The sequence below is a fragment of the Gymnoscopelus braueri genome (assembly GCF_963280865.1).
Source record: "Gymnoscopelus braueri genome assembly, chromosome: 7".
Lineage (NCBI taxonomy): Eukaryota > Metazoa > Chordata > Actinopteri > Myctophiformes > Myctophidae > Gymnoscopelus > Gymnoscopelus braueri.
This window is the reverse complement of record NC_137608.1, coordinates 34272192-34287762: the sequence shown is the minus strand read 5'-3', so window position 1 is coordinate 34287762 and position 15571 is coordinate 34272192. Positions and strand designations below refer to the sequence as shown.

The 15571-nt window shown below is 42.6% G+C and overlaps 1 protein-coding gene across 1 annotated transcript; it reads left to right on the top strand.

The window, feature by feature from the left end:
* The first annotated feature begins 1044 nt into the window (after positions 1 to 1044).
* tcima (transcriptional and immune response regulator a) lies at positions 1045 to 2282 on the top strand. Its single transcript, XM_080432405.1, has one exon. It carries the CDS (start codon positions 1166 to 1168, stop codon positions 1472 to 1474), a length of 309 nt encoding a protein of 102 aa, XP_080288531.1. The 5' UTR covers positions 1045 to 1165; the 3' UTR covers positions 1475 to 2282.
* The last annotated feature ends 13289 nt before the right edge of the window (positions 2283 to 15571 follow it).

The window sequence follows — 15571 nt, the reverse complement described above, 5'->3', positions numbered from 1 at the left end:
AGTACATTTACTCAAGTACTGTACTCAAGTAAAATTCTGAGGCATTTTTACTTACAGGAGTACTTCCAATTTTCAATGATTTTACTTCTACTCCACTACATCTCAGAGGCAAATGTTTTACTTTTTACTCCACAACAATTATTTGAAAACTTTAGAAACTAGTTACTTTGTAGATTTTGAGTATTATTACAAAACATACATTATCAACTTCAGCCCTATAGATACTTCAGCCATTTGAAAATAGCCGATCTACAAGTTCTTGTACAGTAGCTCAGCTATTTTCAAAAGATTCTTTATACATTTTATACATTTGAAAACTTGTGAAACATTCTGCATAATGAGTATACTACTTTGGGTACTTTAAGTACATTTTGAAACCAATACTTTTGTACTTTTTACTCAAGTAAATTATGAATTAAAAAGTATTTCTACATTGCAATATTGATACTTTTACTTAAGTGCAAAATGCAAGTACTCCTTCCGTCACTGCTGCTGTGCCTTCCTTGCTTTATGCGCTGCCTGGAGGTTGTTCTAAACCAGTGGTTCTCAACCTTTTCAGGTTGTGACTCCCCAAAATGATCATATTTGAACTGGGGAACCCCCCCCCCCCCACCCCACCTTGATAAGCAATTGGAATTGTAGGAGTTGAGGCATTACATTTAGTTTGACTCACAGATAAATATTATGAAAATAGTCGATTTTGAGCCTGCAAATCTGCTATTTTCAAAAAGATTGCCTCTTTCTTATATTATTTGACAACTTGGCCAATGTTTGACTCGTTTTTGATGACTTTTGATGCAGTTATGGTCTTTTTCTTTTCATTTGTTTTCTTTTTTAGGTATTACAAGTCCTTAAATTGCCACTTCACTGTCATCTGGAGGACCCCCCAAAAATCATGACCACAGGTTGAGAACCACTGCTCTAAACAAGCTGTGTAGTGGAGACTAGAGAGAAGGAGGAGGCGCTTTCCGTGCAATGATGTCAGTCTTGCATTTGGTTCCTGACTGCCAGTGGCTCAGCCCTATAAATACCACAGCCACAGCTCTCTACAGCCCCACAACTCTCTGACTGCCTCTCAGAGCAACAACTGCCTTCCCTGACAACTCTCCGGGTCTCGGGACAAAAGGCAGTTGACTGACAAAAGAGACAAAGCAACAACAACAACATGTCCACTTACATCATGTACTCGGAGTCCCGCCGCGTGAGCCCGTCGGCGCACGGGAACAACAAGTTCGACACGGCGCACCGCAAGAGAGCCGTGGCCAACATCTTCGAGAACGTCAACCAGGACGCCGTGATGCGGCTCTTCCAGAAGACGGGCGACATGAAGGCGGAGGAGCGGGTGAGGAGCATCTTCTCCTTCACCCAGGACCCCGAGGAGACGGCCCGGGCTCTGATGGCCCTGAAGCAGCGCAAGAAGGACAAGTTCCTCCGCATCGCCGGCATGGTGCGACAGCTGCTCAAGCTGCGCTGAACCGCCCGGCTCCGCTTCACTCTCTCTCTCTCGGCTCCCGTGTGGAGCTGATCTGCACTCCTGACGAGACCGGATCCAGGTGATGCTCAAGCCTGTGTGTCGCTGTGTTGGACCGGTGGTGAACCGTGGTGGGCTATACGTGGTGTCAAAGAAGCCAGTGGCCCTGTTGACAAAAAAAGAGTGTGACTGTCTGTCACCATCCGATGAAGATGCACAGCAGCACGTGTGACGGTGTGACAGCATGCACCGAGGGGGGTCGCATCACGCGTGGACTGACTGGACAAAGAGATGATGGAAGGGACGAGATGAAATGGCTTGGATATACTGCAGGGATGAAACGACCCAAGCTGCCCTTCCTGCTGGGACTCTATGCCAGTGGTTCTCAAACTTTTTTACATTTCAAGGACCCCTCCCTTAACTCAGGAACCTTGAGAGTCCCTCCCTGGACCCCACTTTGAGAACCACTGCTCCTGTGCTCCATGCATTTTTCAAATGGATGCGTGACTGACTGACAGTTGGCCCGTTGGCCGCACCTTGAAGGTGCATGATAACAACAACAACGCTATTGCTAATGCAAAACTGCAGCAAAAAGAGACTTGGTGCCGAAAAAAAAATACCTATAAAAATGCCTCTGATTTATGAAAACATGCCTTTGTTTCTATCAGTTTCAATTTGTTGAATGGACACTGTTCCATTAGTGGCCACTAATGTTTGTTGTTGTGTCTCAAATGTTTTATACTAGTGCCACCACTTTGCATTTATATGTCAATCTTTTTCTATTTCTATAATAAAAATATTGTATACTAAAGTTTGACCATCTTGTGTCCTTATTTCCATCTCCTCATATGCTATCACATCCCTTCAGGTGATTTTACAACAGCCCTGCTATCTTTATAAAGGAACACTAATTCAGTTTTAAGGGAACAACAGTATATATAGGCACATTTAGGTCAGAGGTTATTTACCATAATATGGTATGGTATTGTATCCTAATAAAATGACCAGGTTTAACATATTATGTTAAACCTGGTCATTTTATTAGGATACAATAATCGGTTAAATATTATTTATTGATGCCTTAAAACAGTGGAAAACATAGCTTATGTGGCAGGTGACTTAAGGCAGGTACACATTGCAGGACCTTAAAGTGCTCGGGGGGTTATCTGATCGTTAAGCATTACACACTGCAGGAGTTTATTTCTTGAAATCGGCTGTCATAATATCGTTGTGGTCTTCACAACAGGATTGATCCCCGACAAGGGCTGACACACTGTAGGATAGTTCACTAGGATCTGGATCTCCAGAGTCAGACCCAATACATACATTTGTGTTTATTCCAATTCATTTTAATCGACGTATCCCGTGATATGCCTCTCTCCCTCTCCCCCTCTCCCTCTCTCTCTCTCGCACGTCAAGTGCGCTGAAGTCAGTGACAGCGTTGCCATGTCCGCTTATTATAAGCGACTTTGGGATTGTTTTTCTGTAAAGTTGCTTTTTTGGCCTTGTTTCCTAATATTGTTTGAACCAGTTGTTCTCAAACATGTTCATGGCAAGGACCCCCAAATTAACAATAATAATTAATTGTCCGCAGAGGCGCATACCTCCCCCTTCTGAAAATATATTGTGCCATAGACCCCCATACGAGATCTGTGTGGATTTGGAAAATATTCCACAAATCCCCCCCCCCAATTTCTTCTTTAAAAATAGCCTATCTACAACGTGAGCTTGTAGATCGTCTATTTTCAAGTATCCAATGTATTTGTATATAGGCTTAAAGTGCTCATAGTTGTTGGGCTTGTTTTCACAAACCTGGTTGCTTATTTCTCTCGCAAAATCTGGCAACAATGACACACACACACACACACACACATCGCTCGCTCTCTGTGTCTTTCTCTCTCTCTCTATCTCTGTGCAATAGTCTCAAATAAACAGCCCCCTTCGAGCATGCTCACTCACTCTCATTCTGTTTTATAATAATGTTTAACTTAATACAGGACTGTCTGGACGGTAACTATGAGGGGGATCTGTTTGTTGTGGTCAGGTTCCATAGCCACGGTGGCTGTAATGTGCTCTCATTGGCTGTAGCATTCATCTCTTTACAAGGTGGTCGCAGCTCCTTTCATACTGTACGATATTGTCTGCTGTCCTGTCTGGGACAGAGCTGAATATCTAACATGGTAGTTATCTGAAAACGGTCGGAAAGCCGTCGCAGAGCGGATAATCGCGGCCGCATCGTCTCGCGGAACCTTTCACACAGAGCGAGCATTATCTCGCAGATCAAAGGCCGATCTGCGTCAGATCGGGAGGTTTTGTCGGCGAGCGCCAAAAAATGTCGGCGACAGCAATCTCGGACCAAATCTCCTGCAGTGTGTACGAGCCCTTAGTGGTTCCAGGCTTGTCCTTAGAGCAGGTTAAATCCACACAATGGGCAAGGGATCAATGAGCAAATTACATTGATTAAGACATTAAACTCTTATGTGCTCAGTAATTGCAATTAGCTTATTTATTTTTATTAGAGCATCACCTGAATGCCTAAAATATAAAATATTAAAATATTCTCTTTTCTTGACCTCGATCATCTACAGTAGGTTACTATACATATAATGACACAAGTCACAAAAGTCAAAAGGCATGAATTACATTTAACCAGTGATTTATTGAATTCAGTCTTAATATCTTAGATTTCTTAAAGATTTCTTACATATAACATAAAGATCTACCATGGTATATTACTCCATTTTGAATATGATGCATCAGTTTGAGTGATGAACTTTCTTGAAACATTAAAGATATTTTGAAATAAGTGGTGACCTAGTATGACCTACTCAATTTGTTTACCTATTTCAAGAAAGTTTGAGTACAGGATTTCCAAAATATTTTGAAATAAGTGCAGTGACCTACAGTAGGCCTATATGCTTCAAGATTTTGTTTACTTGTTTTGAAACTGCGCATGTCAATTTATCTATATCCAGTAGTAGCTTTAGAACATATTTCAAGAAAGATTAGATTTAGCTGATAACAGGATTTTTTGAGGTAAACACGGCAGTCAATGGGTATGTTTTTATTTATATCATAAAATGGAACACCACTCATATTAGATAACACTCAGGTCGTCCAGGTTGTTGTGGACATTTTATTATTGACATGTTATGCCACTCAGTGCCATATCGTTCCAAATATATAACACAAACCATTTCACCACAGAAACACAAATGATCATGGCACTGAACAATGCCTTTAGAAAGGGGAGTCTTGCATCATGCTATCAGATTTTGCGGTAGTGTCATGTTTTTCAAGGACAAACTGTACAAATTTCATAAATGTATCATTTTCCCCTTTTTTTATTCTGACGCAACAAATATACGTTGGAGATGGGTAGCATTACACATGGGTGGATGTGGTTAAGATTTAGTATTGGGTTTCCCCCCTCTGGGGCAGCACATCAGACTGGTGCAAACCAGTTCGGCTTGGAGGAGGCTCTGTGCTCAGCAGTGTGTTTGTGTAAGGTGTAGCTCATCATCCCATGCAGTCTCTAGATAAGAGTGTGTCTGACTGAGTAGTATTACAGGGTTTAGGGCTGCCACTATAGAATACTGTCTCTTTCATTTCTCATAACAAAACAAAAAGACACAAACACAAATTTCCCTCCTATAACCTTTTATTATATCAATCCACAAGCACAATGTTTTAAACAGTTCAATAGGTGAAGTGTTTCATCCATGCTTTGAACGTGTAGGCAAGCTTAGCAGTAGCCGGGCAGATCAGTGGAGTGGATGCATTGCTAATCTGCTTGCTTTGACAGTCCCTCTGCCGGCTCAAACTGGTTCCATGCGTGCTGTAGTTACGTCATCTGACATCTGACTGTACCGGGGCCTGCATGTGCAGCAGACAAAGGAAGTTCTTGCTTTCTATGGCCTCAGGGATAGGGGAAACTCAGGGGGAAAGAAAATCACCTGCGCTTGGCCGAAAGCGTGCCAAGGTGCCAGGACCAATTATACCTCATCACACAGAGAAGACTCTGCTGGCACATTATCTCTTGCTCACTGTTTCATCTAACACACTGAGTACGGTGCAACTTGTCTGGATCAAAAAGCTTCACATTTTATGAGTGTCTATTATAGAAAATGTGTCTCTGTTGAGTGTCTGGAGTGTGTGTTTTTTTTTGTAGAAGGAGCTTTCAAGTTTATGATTTGTTATTCAGGTGTCGTCTATTTTCCGCTGTTTTATCATTTCAATGGTCCCTTTGTCTGAGTAGTGTCTTGCCCTCGGCAGCTTTTTATTGCCCCCCTCTTTCCCCTTTTAAGGTTGTCCAATTGTTAAGGAAAAGAAAGCTAAATATTTAAGGCAATTGTCCTGGCTGTCTTGGCAGTGTGATATGTTTGACTCAGGGCTATCCTCTCCCACCCTCTTCCTGTCTTTCATAAATCTTAGAAACGCTTTATGCTTTGATGTCAAACAGGCGCCGTGGCAGACACCCTTCTGGCCTGCTGTGTTGAGGGCATTGCCACGGTGACAGGAAGACACAGAGACAGAGAGGGGGAAACAGAATTAAGCGACAGTTAAGCCTTCATCATTTATGAATTTATAGATTCATTTATAATTCATTGTACGGCCATGTCGATTTACGATGAAGTATAAACTTGTCCATAAGGCACGATTGTTTCGTTTTTTTCACCTCTTTGTGTCACAGATCAGTTCTTCTTTTGCTGTTTGAATAATGACAAAATCTCATTTTGTACTCTGTGTTATAAGACAATCTAAAGATTAGATTTATTCCACATCCTGTACGATAGGACTGTACAAATAACATCTTTTGTTCTCTGTATTATAGCTGGAGGGTTTCAGATGTTCTCTGGAGAGAAAGCAAAGCAAATGAGAGAAATAGCGAGGGAGGAGACGGAGAGGGAGCAGCTAGAGCCCTGATCACAGGGAAAAGCAGCAGTCTCCAGCGCAAACCGGTTCAGGCCACGCACGTTTGTGTGATGAGGAACTGTGAGCTGTACAGGCTTGAGGATTAGTCAGCGTTAGGCTGGGAAGATCCTACTATAAAATCAGCCACCACTCCTCATGACTCAGACTCTCAGTTCATAAAGCCCAGGGGTCGTCTTGAATTGCTCTACAAGCTTGGCCAGTGTTACATTAACAAAAGCCTGTCAAATAAACTTTGAACTTAAATGAGGTGCTTTTGTTCTTATCTTAACAAAATCTGTTGGATTTTTCCTGAAAAAGGCACGAAAAGCCAAACAAATTTATTTTCTTAAGACTTACAGCAAGTGTAAATTTCTTTTAGACCTTCATAGACATTAAGAGGGCTCCTCCATTTGAGAAAATCGTGCCCTTTTATAGACATTGATATGATCCGGGGTTCTTATCACTAGCCACCAGCCAAACGTTGGTCAGTTCTGGATTTGACTGGTTAGTTTGTTTACGTGCTTTGAATGGTCTCCAGCCAAAAAGTGAAGGTTATTTTCTATTCTAAAACTGACCTCTAATATAGTGGAATGACAATGGCAGGTGAATATCTGGGACAAAAAAAGCACCTTATGTGGCCCTAGCACCCTCTGTGGCCTGTATAGATAACGTTTCTAGGTCTGAAAGAGTAGAGCATGGGATTACGGTGGCGTACCCACTGTGTAGAGGCAGGGCAGGCAGTCGCCTGCCCAACTAAGATCTCGCCTCCCCTAAAAAACCCAAATAACCCGAAAAGGTGTCATATCGTGCTTAATGTCCTCGAAGTCACGCATCCAACAAGCTTTGAACTGAGCAAATTGGACCTTCTGTTCCAGAGATAATGGCCAAAACATCTTGAAAACGTCCACTTTCGCCGGTTTTCAATCGCGAGTTGAAATGTCTTTTTTGGGGGTAATAGAGGGGGGGGGGTATGTAAATCCTGGGGACGCCACTGTGGGATTATCTACCATATGGTGTTAATATGTTAACATGTTATGTCACCAGTCATGTTTGTGATATGCTTGAAAACAGGTTTTCAGCGTTGCGCCCTGATAACAACCAGTGAGGGGAAGAGTCTAAATCTTTCTTGGAAGAACCCACTGAACTGTGTATCACATCTGCTGAGCAATATTCCTGTAAAACTTCAGAGCCTTCTGCTCCCAGTACCACATAAGAAAAACAATTACTTGTTTATTGGATTCTTCCATTTCTACTCATTATTCTTAAGTAAAGCAGAGGCTGCCGAGAATGACTGTTTGTCACACTCATACGCTAATCCTCAAGCACCCTTCTCCTCAGTCCTGAATCACACATACTTGGCTACTCTAAATGTTTTATGTTTGAAAGTCCATACCACGCGGTCACCTTGACTTGCTTGTCTTCTGTCATGTGCTGTGTGTCAAAAGCAGCTGGTTTTGGCTGGGAAGGCCCCAAGCTTCATTATACTCCATCCATTACCGGATGTTGTGTTGCTCAATGCAACACATTGCTAGCTTGAACATCTGTTATTTTCGGCAAACTACACCGTCGTACCACAGAGTATAAATTAGGCTCTAGGGCACCAAGGCAGAGCAAAAGGTCAGAGGGCACAGTGAGACAGGGCTCCATACAGGAAGTGTGAGGATGTTTGAGAGGGAAAAGAATGGGTACTAGAACATGAACTTTTTCCTTGCCGCGCCGGCTTGTCTGACTCACATATTTTCCCAGAGGAGCCCCCCCCCCCGCCATCTGTGTCTGTGGCGTCATCCAGATGAGATCATAGCTACTCTAGAACATAAAAGAGATGTGTTGAAAAAGATCCACATTGTTCAGCCCATCAAAAGGGATTCCTGAAATGTGGCACATCATTGTCAGTGCTAATTGTGACTGTCATCAAATAGGAAACACAACTGGGTTAAAGTTTTAGTGTGTGTGTGGGGGGGGGGGTCTCTGTCTGTTTTTTCGATGACTCAGTGTATCGTGCGTGTTTTGGCCCTTGATTGTTGTACTGTGCGGTGGGCTTATCCTAACATCGAAATGTGTATTGCGTCAGAGGCGTGCGTCGGGAGCTGACCCTTGCAACCTGGACAGCATTCACTGGGGGAACATGGAGACACATAGACGCTGCGTCCATATCCCAAGCTAAACAAAATGGCTCAGGCCATGCATTGCCTCAATTTCCTGTTGCCATGGTTGTCGCACACGTCGTGTTGATTTGACAAGTAAATGATCTGCAAGGCACTCCCCTTGTTGAGCACCCAGCAGATGGAAACAACATTGTCATTAATGGTGAAAGAGAGCCCACAGTTCCTAGAAAGAGGAAATGTTGGACAGACACAACCCCCTCCTTTGTTTTGGTGGTTCGATTAAACCTTTTGAATGATCCGCCACAGCAAAAAAGGATTTTCTTTATCTTGTTGCACAATTTCGGTTGCTCTGTTTTGTGTTCAAATGTGCTGTGCCCTACTTTGTGCTGAACAAATCACGGACTGACTGTTCAAAATATTACTGCTCACACTCACCATCCTGATGATTAAATTAACTCTGAGAGTGTACAAATAACCCAGAATGGTCCATTTGATACCATTTGGACACTGTCGGAGTTAAATGAACACTCAGGATGTTACTGTGCAGTAACTGGTGTTGTTAACAGTATTATTCTTGAGAACCCAGAGAGAAGTGCTGTGTAAGCAGGAACTAGATAGTACTGTACTGTATGTGAAATGTGCTAACCTTTCATAACCTGCGGTGTCCTCTCCCTCTGGACTGACTGGTCAGTGTGTTCTGTTCTCTGTCTGGGTGTGTGTGTGTGTGTGAGATGAGTCCCTGGAGTTAGACACAGAGGTCAGAGCTTGGCCGGCATGGGGCTCCATTGTTCGTCATTGTCTTGAACCATGTGTGCTTTTGTACACAGTCAAATCCTCAGTGTTAATTTAACGCTAATAGTGTAAAATGAACAGACTTTTAGGAGTCCATTTGTTGTTAATTAACACTGAGGAGTTAACAGGAATTAACACTGTGCAGAGGCAGAAACATGGCACGTGAAGCGGGCACAAATCCATTTGTGGACCAATGTGACTATTGACTAGAGTTACATGGTCACACAAAGTACTGTGTGACCATGTGTGTGTGTGTGTGTGTGTGTGTGTGTGCTTGTGCGTGCGTGTGCGTGTGTGTGTGTGTTTGTTGCACTCCTATTTGTGTATAATTAGTGTAACTGGTTGCATCTTTGTGTTGCAATCAGCCGCAGCTGTTGAGGCCAGACACAAACATGTTGAGGCCGTCCGCAAACATACGGACGGACGGACGGACTTGTATTACTATACTTGTGAGGCCCAAATGTCCCCACTAATATAGTAGAATTTGAGAAACAGACATTGTGAGGACCATTTTCCTGATAATAACAAGAGAAATGGTTATTTTATGGTTAAAAATATATATATTTGGGGCTTATAGGGTCAGGATTTGGACTAGACATTTAGTGGTTAGGTTTAGGGGTGAGGGTTGCAATTATGGTAGATTTATTCTTAATCGCGTGCCGTGTCGTGCACCACAGATGGCCTACTACAGTATAGACCACAACACCACGCGTTGGCTATTTTTGGCTTTAGTTTTAGGGTTAAGAAAATAAAAAAATAAATGGCGTTCATGAAATCTGAAGATGTTGATGTCCTCACAAGAACAGTAATACAATGCATGTGTGTGTGTGTGTGTGTGTGTGTGTGTGTGTGTGTGTGTGTGTGTGTGTGTGTGTGTGTGTGTGTGTGTGTGTGTGTGTGTGTGTGTGTGTGTGTGTGTGTGTGTGTGTGTGTGCGTGTGTGTGCGCGTGTGTGTGTGTCCTCTACTAGCGTGTGTGCAGGGCAGCTCTAGAGAAGAATCCCTTTTCCTGTGTGGCGCTGGAGGGTCCTCCAGGGGGCCGGCGGTCGGCAGGCCCCGCAGACATGCTGTCTCGCTCCAGTTCCACCATACGGCCTTGCCATTGTTCTTCCCCTCACTCCCTTGTCCTGTCCGCCCACCGCACCCCTACCCCGACCACCTCCACCCACCCAATCCTCCACCCTGACCTGCCACTGTCCCTGCAGGTGCAGCTGATTCAGGAGGCCAAAGAGGAAACCCCGGACCCAGCAACAATAGCAGACCTCAGCTCCTATTTATATATCAAAACTCTGTCTTTGCATTTATTTATTTGACTGTTTATTTTTACAGGGGTTGATACCAACTGTGTGTGTGTGCGTGCGTGTGCGTGTGCGTGTGCGTGTGCGTGTGTGTGTGTGTGTGTGTGTGTGTGCGTGTGCGTGTGCGTGTGCGTGTGTGTGTGTGTGTGTGTGTGTGATCTCATATTCAAAGAGTGATAGGACTTGTTGCGCTGGCACGCGAGTGTGCACTGTAAAATCCTGAGCGTTGATTTACGGCTCCATTTTTACACCAACACTCAAGATTTTTCAATGTCTGGCTGGTGCAGCTGAAAGAGACACGGAATTCCCCACTGACTGAAGTGTAAAGGGCAGTGTTGCATTGTACTGGTGACTTTTGTCACAGTATATGGAACAGAGTGCTCTTTCTCACAATTTTGGACAATTTACGTATATCAGGATGACACACATTGCCAGTTGTGTATTGTTATGACAGTACAGTGCCTCCAGTTTGGCCAGGCTTCCATAATAGTCCATGGTCCAGACCAGATGTCGGTATAACTCAAGGTGGCAAAGGTTACTTAACATTTTTGAGAAGCTCTATGTCTGTAGATAATATTTTGGTACGATAACCCTTCCTGAGTCACAGCTAAATTAGTCTTATCAGCTGCTAAAGTTACCCTCCCCCATTGAAAACTGGCATTTTAGACGCGGGTGCATATCTTGGTATTGGCTTATGTTCAGGACATATTCCAATGTTTTATATCAAAGTGTTTGGTATCATTTTTAAGGGGACACTTTGAGCTTTCATTCAAGCCCTTTTGTGAATATGTATTTAAGTACAGTGGCCTCTGAAGACATAGAGCTTCTAAAAAATGATAAGTAACCTTTGCCACCTTGAGTTATTCCGACATCTGGTCTGGCCCATGGACTATAAGAACACAATTTGCTGTGTTCACGTGTAAGACTGCCTGTTCAACAGAGAGCAGCACTGGGAGAGGTAGCGTGTTCTTCCAAAGCATTACGCCGTCCCGGTGCAACTTCTCACTGTCAGGTGAAAAGAAGCGGCTGCTGTCATCACGTGTATCGGAGGAGACACCTAGTAGTCTACACCCTCTCCAAGTCCAACCAGTAGGGGTTAGCAGTTAAAGAGAATATATGGAGGAACTGGAAATTGTCATAAAAACTAAATTGAGAGAAAATTCAATTTGAAGGTATTCACAATTTAAAAAATACACAAAGATCTCATTACATACTGGAACTGTAGAAAAAGTATACAAACACAAATTACCTGCCGCAGGTCGCTATAAGTACAGCTCTTTTCTCATTCATATTTAAACTTTCCGGCTTTCAATTCTTACCTTTCACTTGCATTATGTGTTACACTGTGAAAGCATAACAGTAAGTCAACATCGCAGAGCCCATAAACTCAAGGTTTATGCACTGACTGAAGTACAATGCATGATGTAATGAGTTGAAAGTGGTGCTGTTCCTGTACCTGACTCTGTTGATCAGTGCATCAGTCTGTATAAATTGGCCTGGCTTTGTATCAAGCTTGTGCTGCTGTAACAATATAAGTTGTAGCATGCCCAATATTATATAATAATATTATAATAATATTATTATATAATATCCCAGCCATTTCAATATGTTCTATCTAGCACACACCTTGATAACCTTGTTTTAAGACTGGTTCTCACTGATAATTACCCCCCACCCTGGAGCTCTGTTCTGATAGTGGGCTAATCATTGCTATAGAGTGTTTGTTATGTAACAGGGGTCGCTCCAGCTCTCTTTTAAACAGAAAATAGCTACATTTTCAGGTTGGGATACCAATTTTATCCATTCAGAGACTAAACACATACCGTTGGCCTATTTGTAGTCTGCACGTACACGTACTGTATTTGCCAGGAGCCGCCACTGGTTGACAGTTGCATTACGATGCAGGTGAAAGTGTCTGAACTCTGGATTATATTTTATTAGACAATAGATAAGGTGTTATATAGGACAATGAGTGCATGACCCATCTTCTGTGAGTTTTAATAGTGTTGTACTCTCTTGAATGAACCCTGACGTCAATGGGTAATAATGATATGATGACACTTGTGGACTTATTATGGTGTGTCAATGCAGCACTCCAGTTGCAGTGTAAAACCACTTGTACAACCCTAACTTAAATAATATGCTCATACAGTATAGACCATAGTGTTGTGTTTGGAACTGTCTTCAATCTTTGTACGTCTAACGTATGCTGTTATTGGGAAAATGGCAACTTGGCTGTGGATGGACACAAGGCAACTCTCCTACCGGATCAATACCGTCAGTCGAAGGCGTGCTCTGTGGATGGATCCACCCTGATGTGGAAGAGATTGAACCTATGGCTGCGTTGGTTTAGACGTTCTAAACACGAGTACAGTGGTTCGTAACTTCCAGACTACTGCTACAGTAGTTCTACTCTAGGTAGTTAATTGCGTTCACTTGTTGTCCCAGCGATAAATAAATACCTGATATAATACTAGAATCAGCAGTAATTTGGGTCACTTTTTCTAGAGAACCACTGCTCGAGAACCACTACCGTAGATTAGAACTTGGGTAAACTGGTTCGGGCCTCTCTTGACAGTAGGTCTTGCATGCAATCAGGCGTTGATTTTCACAGTTGTAAAATGGCATGGATAAAACAATGCTTCTGTTTCCATTTCCAGACTCGCCCAGTGTACTGTACATTGGTTCAGACAGGAACTTGATAAAGGAAAGGGAAGCTGATAAGGCCCAATTGCTCTGCTTTCTGATCCTATCAGAGCAGGCAAACGTCAGGCATTACGCCAATGAAAGGGCGGATATTTAGTCAATGTGTTACTGCCTCTCTTTCATCCGGGCAGAGCTCTTGTCTGTGGCTTACATTAGAGCCTAATTAGTTACACAGTTGTTGAGGTCAATTGTTCTGGGAGTGCAGCACTGAAGAGATGCCAGATTTCACTGAGAGACATGATTTTATTATCAATAGTGATGCATTGTACATGACATTGTTCCGCCAAACAACCTGCAATGGGTACTTGGCTATAATATAGATATTATAATGTAATATTATACTCTTTGTACACAGACACACATTATGATGCATAGCATTAGGTTGAAGATAGCATCCAGACGATGCTCTTAGCCACAAAACTTGAGTGAGCAGGTTATACGGTCCATGGTCTTGATTGGGTCTGTTGTGTAGCTCTTTTCCATGACCATTCTGAGGCCAAACGAGTCTGCGCCGCACTGTTCCATTCCATGACAGCTGTGTGAATGATTTGAATTAATTAACCATGCTATTGTTATTTTCAAATGCTCGCTGAGCAATTTTCCATGTCTGAGATTTCAAGATGGCACAGTATTATATTAGTTTTGGTGCAAAACAACCTTTGTCTGAACTCTATAAATTGCAACATCTGATTAGAGTCTTTTCAAAAGATAGGAGAGTGAGTTCCAGGTCAACATGTATTGATTTTGCAGTGACATGTTGCCCTATATTCATGCTGATGAGGAGAGATGAAGCCATAACAAAATGAGGAGGTCAATGTAAATAATTAATATGAGATATAATAAGTGTTGCAATTAAATATGGTCATGATAATAATTTTTTTTTTTTTGTGTTATTGTAGATATAGGTACTTTATTATACCTATACATTAATTTGACTGTTTATACTATTCATTTGACATATTACTCAACAAACACCAACAGAAAATAAACACTTTAAAATAAGCTGGAAGAGTTTTGGAAGAAATTCAAGATAAAACTGTGGAAAAAAGCATTTTGTCTAGGACGGCTACAATAACCTCTAAACTAACATGGCTTTATTTTTGTTGCAAAGACGATAACATCAGGGATCTTCTGGGAAACTAAGCGCCATGAATGTCAAAACAGCTTGAGTTTGTTTGCAAAAGTGAAGAGAGAATAGTTTGTTTCTAAAAGTTTATGACAGTTGAAAATGTTCCCTTCTTAAGCCTCGCTTAGAAAACAGAAACATGAAAGATGGAATAATATTTTTCAGAGTTTTCATTTTTTTCAATGAAAAGTAGGGCAGATCCCTCCCGCACCCTCACTCCAGCTGCCCCTACATTCTGACCTCTTTGTTGAAAGGTATTGTATATAGAGGAAGCTATGTGTGTATAAAGGTTGTTTAAATGAACTGTAATGGGCGGGAAACTCGCACTGTGTCAAAGTGTGAGTTTAGGACACTTTAAGAGGCTTCTGGGCTGCATAGAAACAAATACTGCATCAGCATATTTGCGGCCACAGGGAGCTAAATCCTGTGGGCTTCCTGCATGTGCACCCAATCCTGCCAGCAGGCCGTGTGCAGAGCAGAACTGGTTTCAAACCAGTTCAGATTATCCCTGCAGGTCGAGTCAGGACTGGAGGAGAGGTGGTGGAATGAATGTCAACGCGTGACCATGAGAGAGAGAGAAGAGGCACAGTGAATGGAGCACGTGTTGACTATTCTGTTGACTATTCTGTCTATTAAAGGCGAGTCAACATAGGCAAAGTGACATGTAAACCTCAGATGATTACCAGCTTGCCTGCCAGTAGCCGGGGGCCCCCTGTACAGAATCCTTGTGTAGATTAACCATGCGAGTCAGAGGGGTGCTAGAGATAATGCTATGGTGTGGAATCTGCGGATCATGTACAGTATATATTCATGTTCAGTTCTCTATTTTCATAACTCACTATTAATAGCAAACAATGAGAGAGAGAGCGAACCTACATTGTTTATGTGGATGGTACTAGTGGTGAAATTGTAAGAGACAAAGATATGGGGCGTGTCTCTAGGAAAGAAGAAATGCAGATGTTCTGTAGATATAGTGGCATCTGCAGATAAGCTGGTCTGTGTGTGTGTGTGTGTGTGTGTGTGTGTGTGTGTGTGTGTGTGTGTGTGTGTGTGTGTGTGTGTGTGTGTGTGTGTGTGTGTGTGTGTGTGTGTGTGTGTGTGTGTGTGTGTGTGTGTGTGTGTGTGTGTGCGCGCGCGCACGCGCTCGCAAGCATTTGTGTG

Bases quoted from the DNA above. Each gene is read 5' to 3' on its own strand.
- tcima (XM_080432405.1), top strand. From the start codon at position 1,166: ATGTCCACTTACATCATGTACTCGGAGTCCCGCCGCGTGAGCCCGTCG.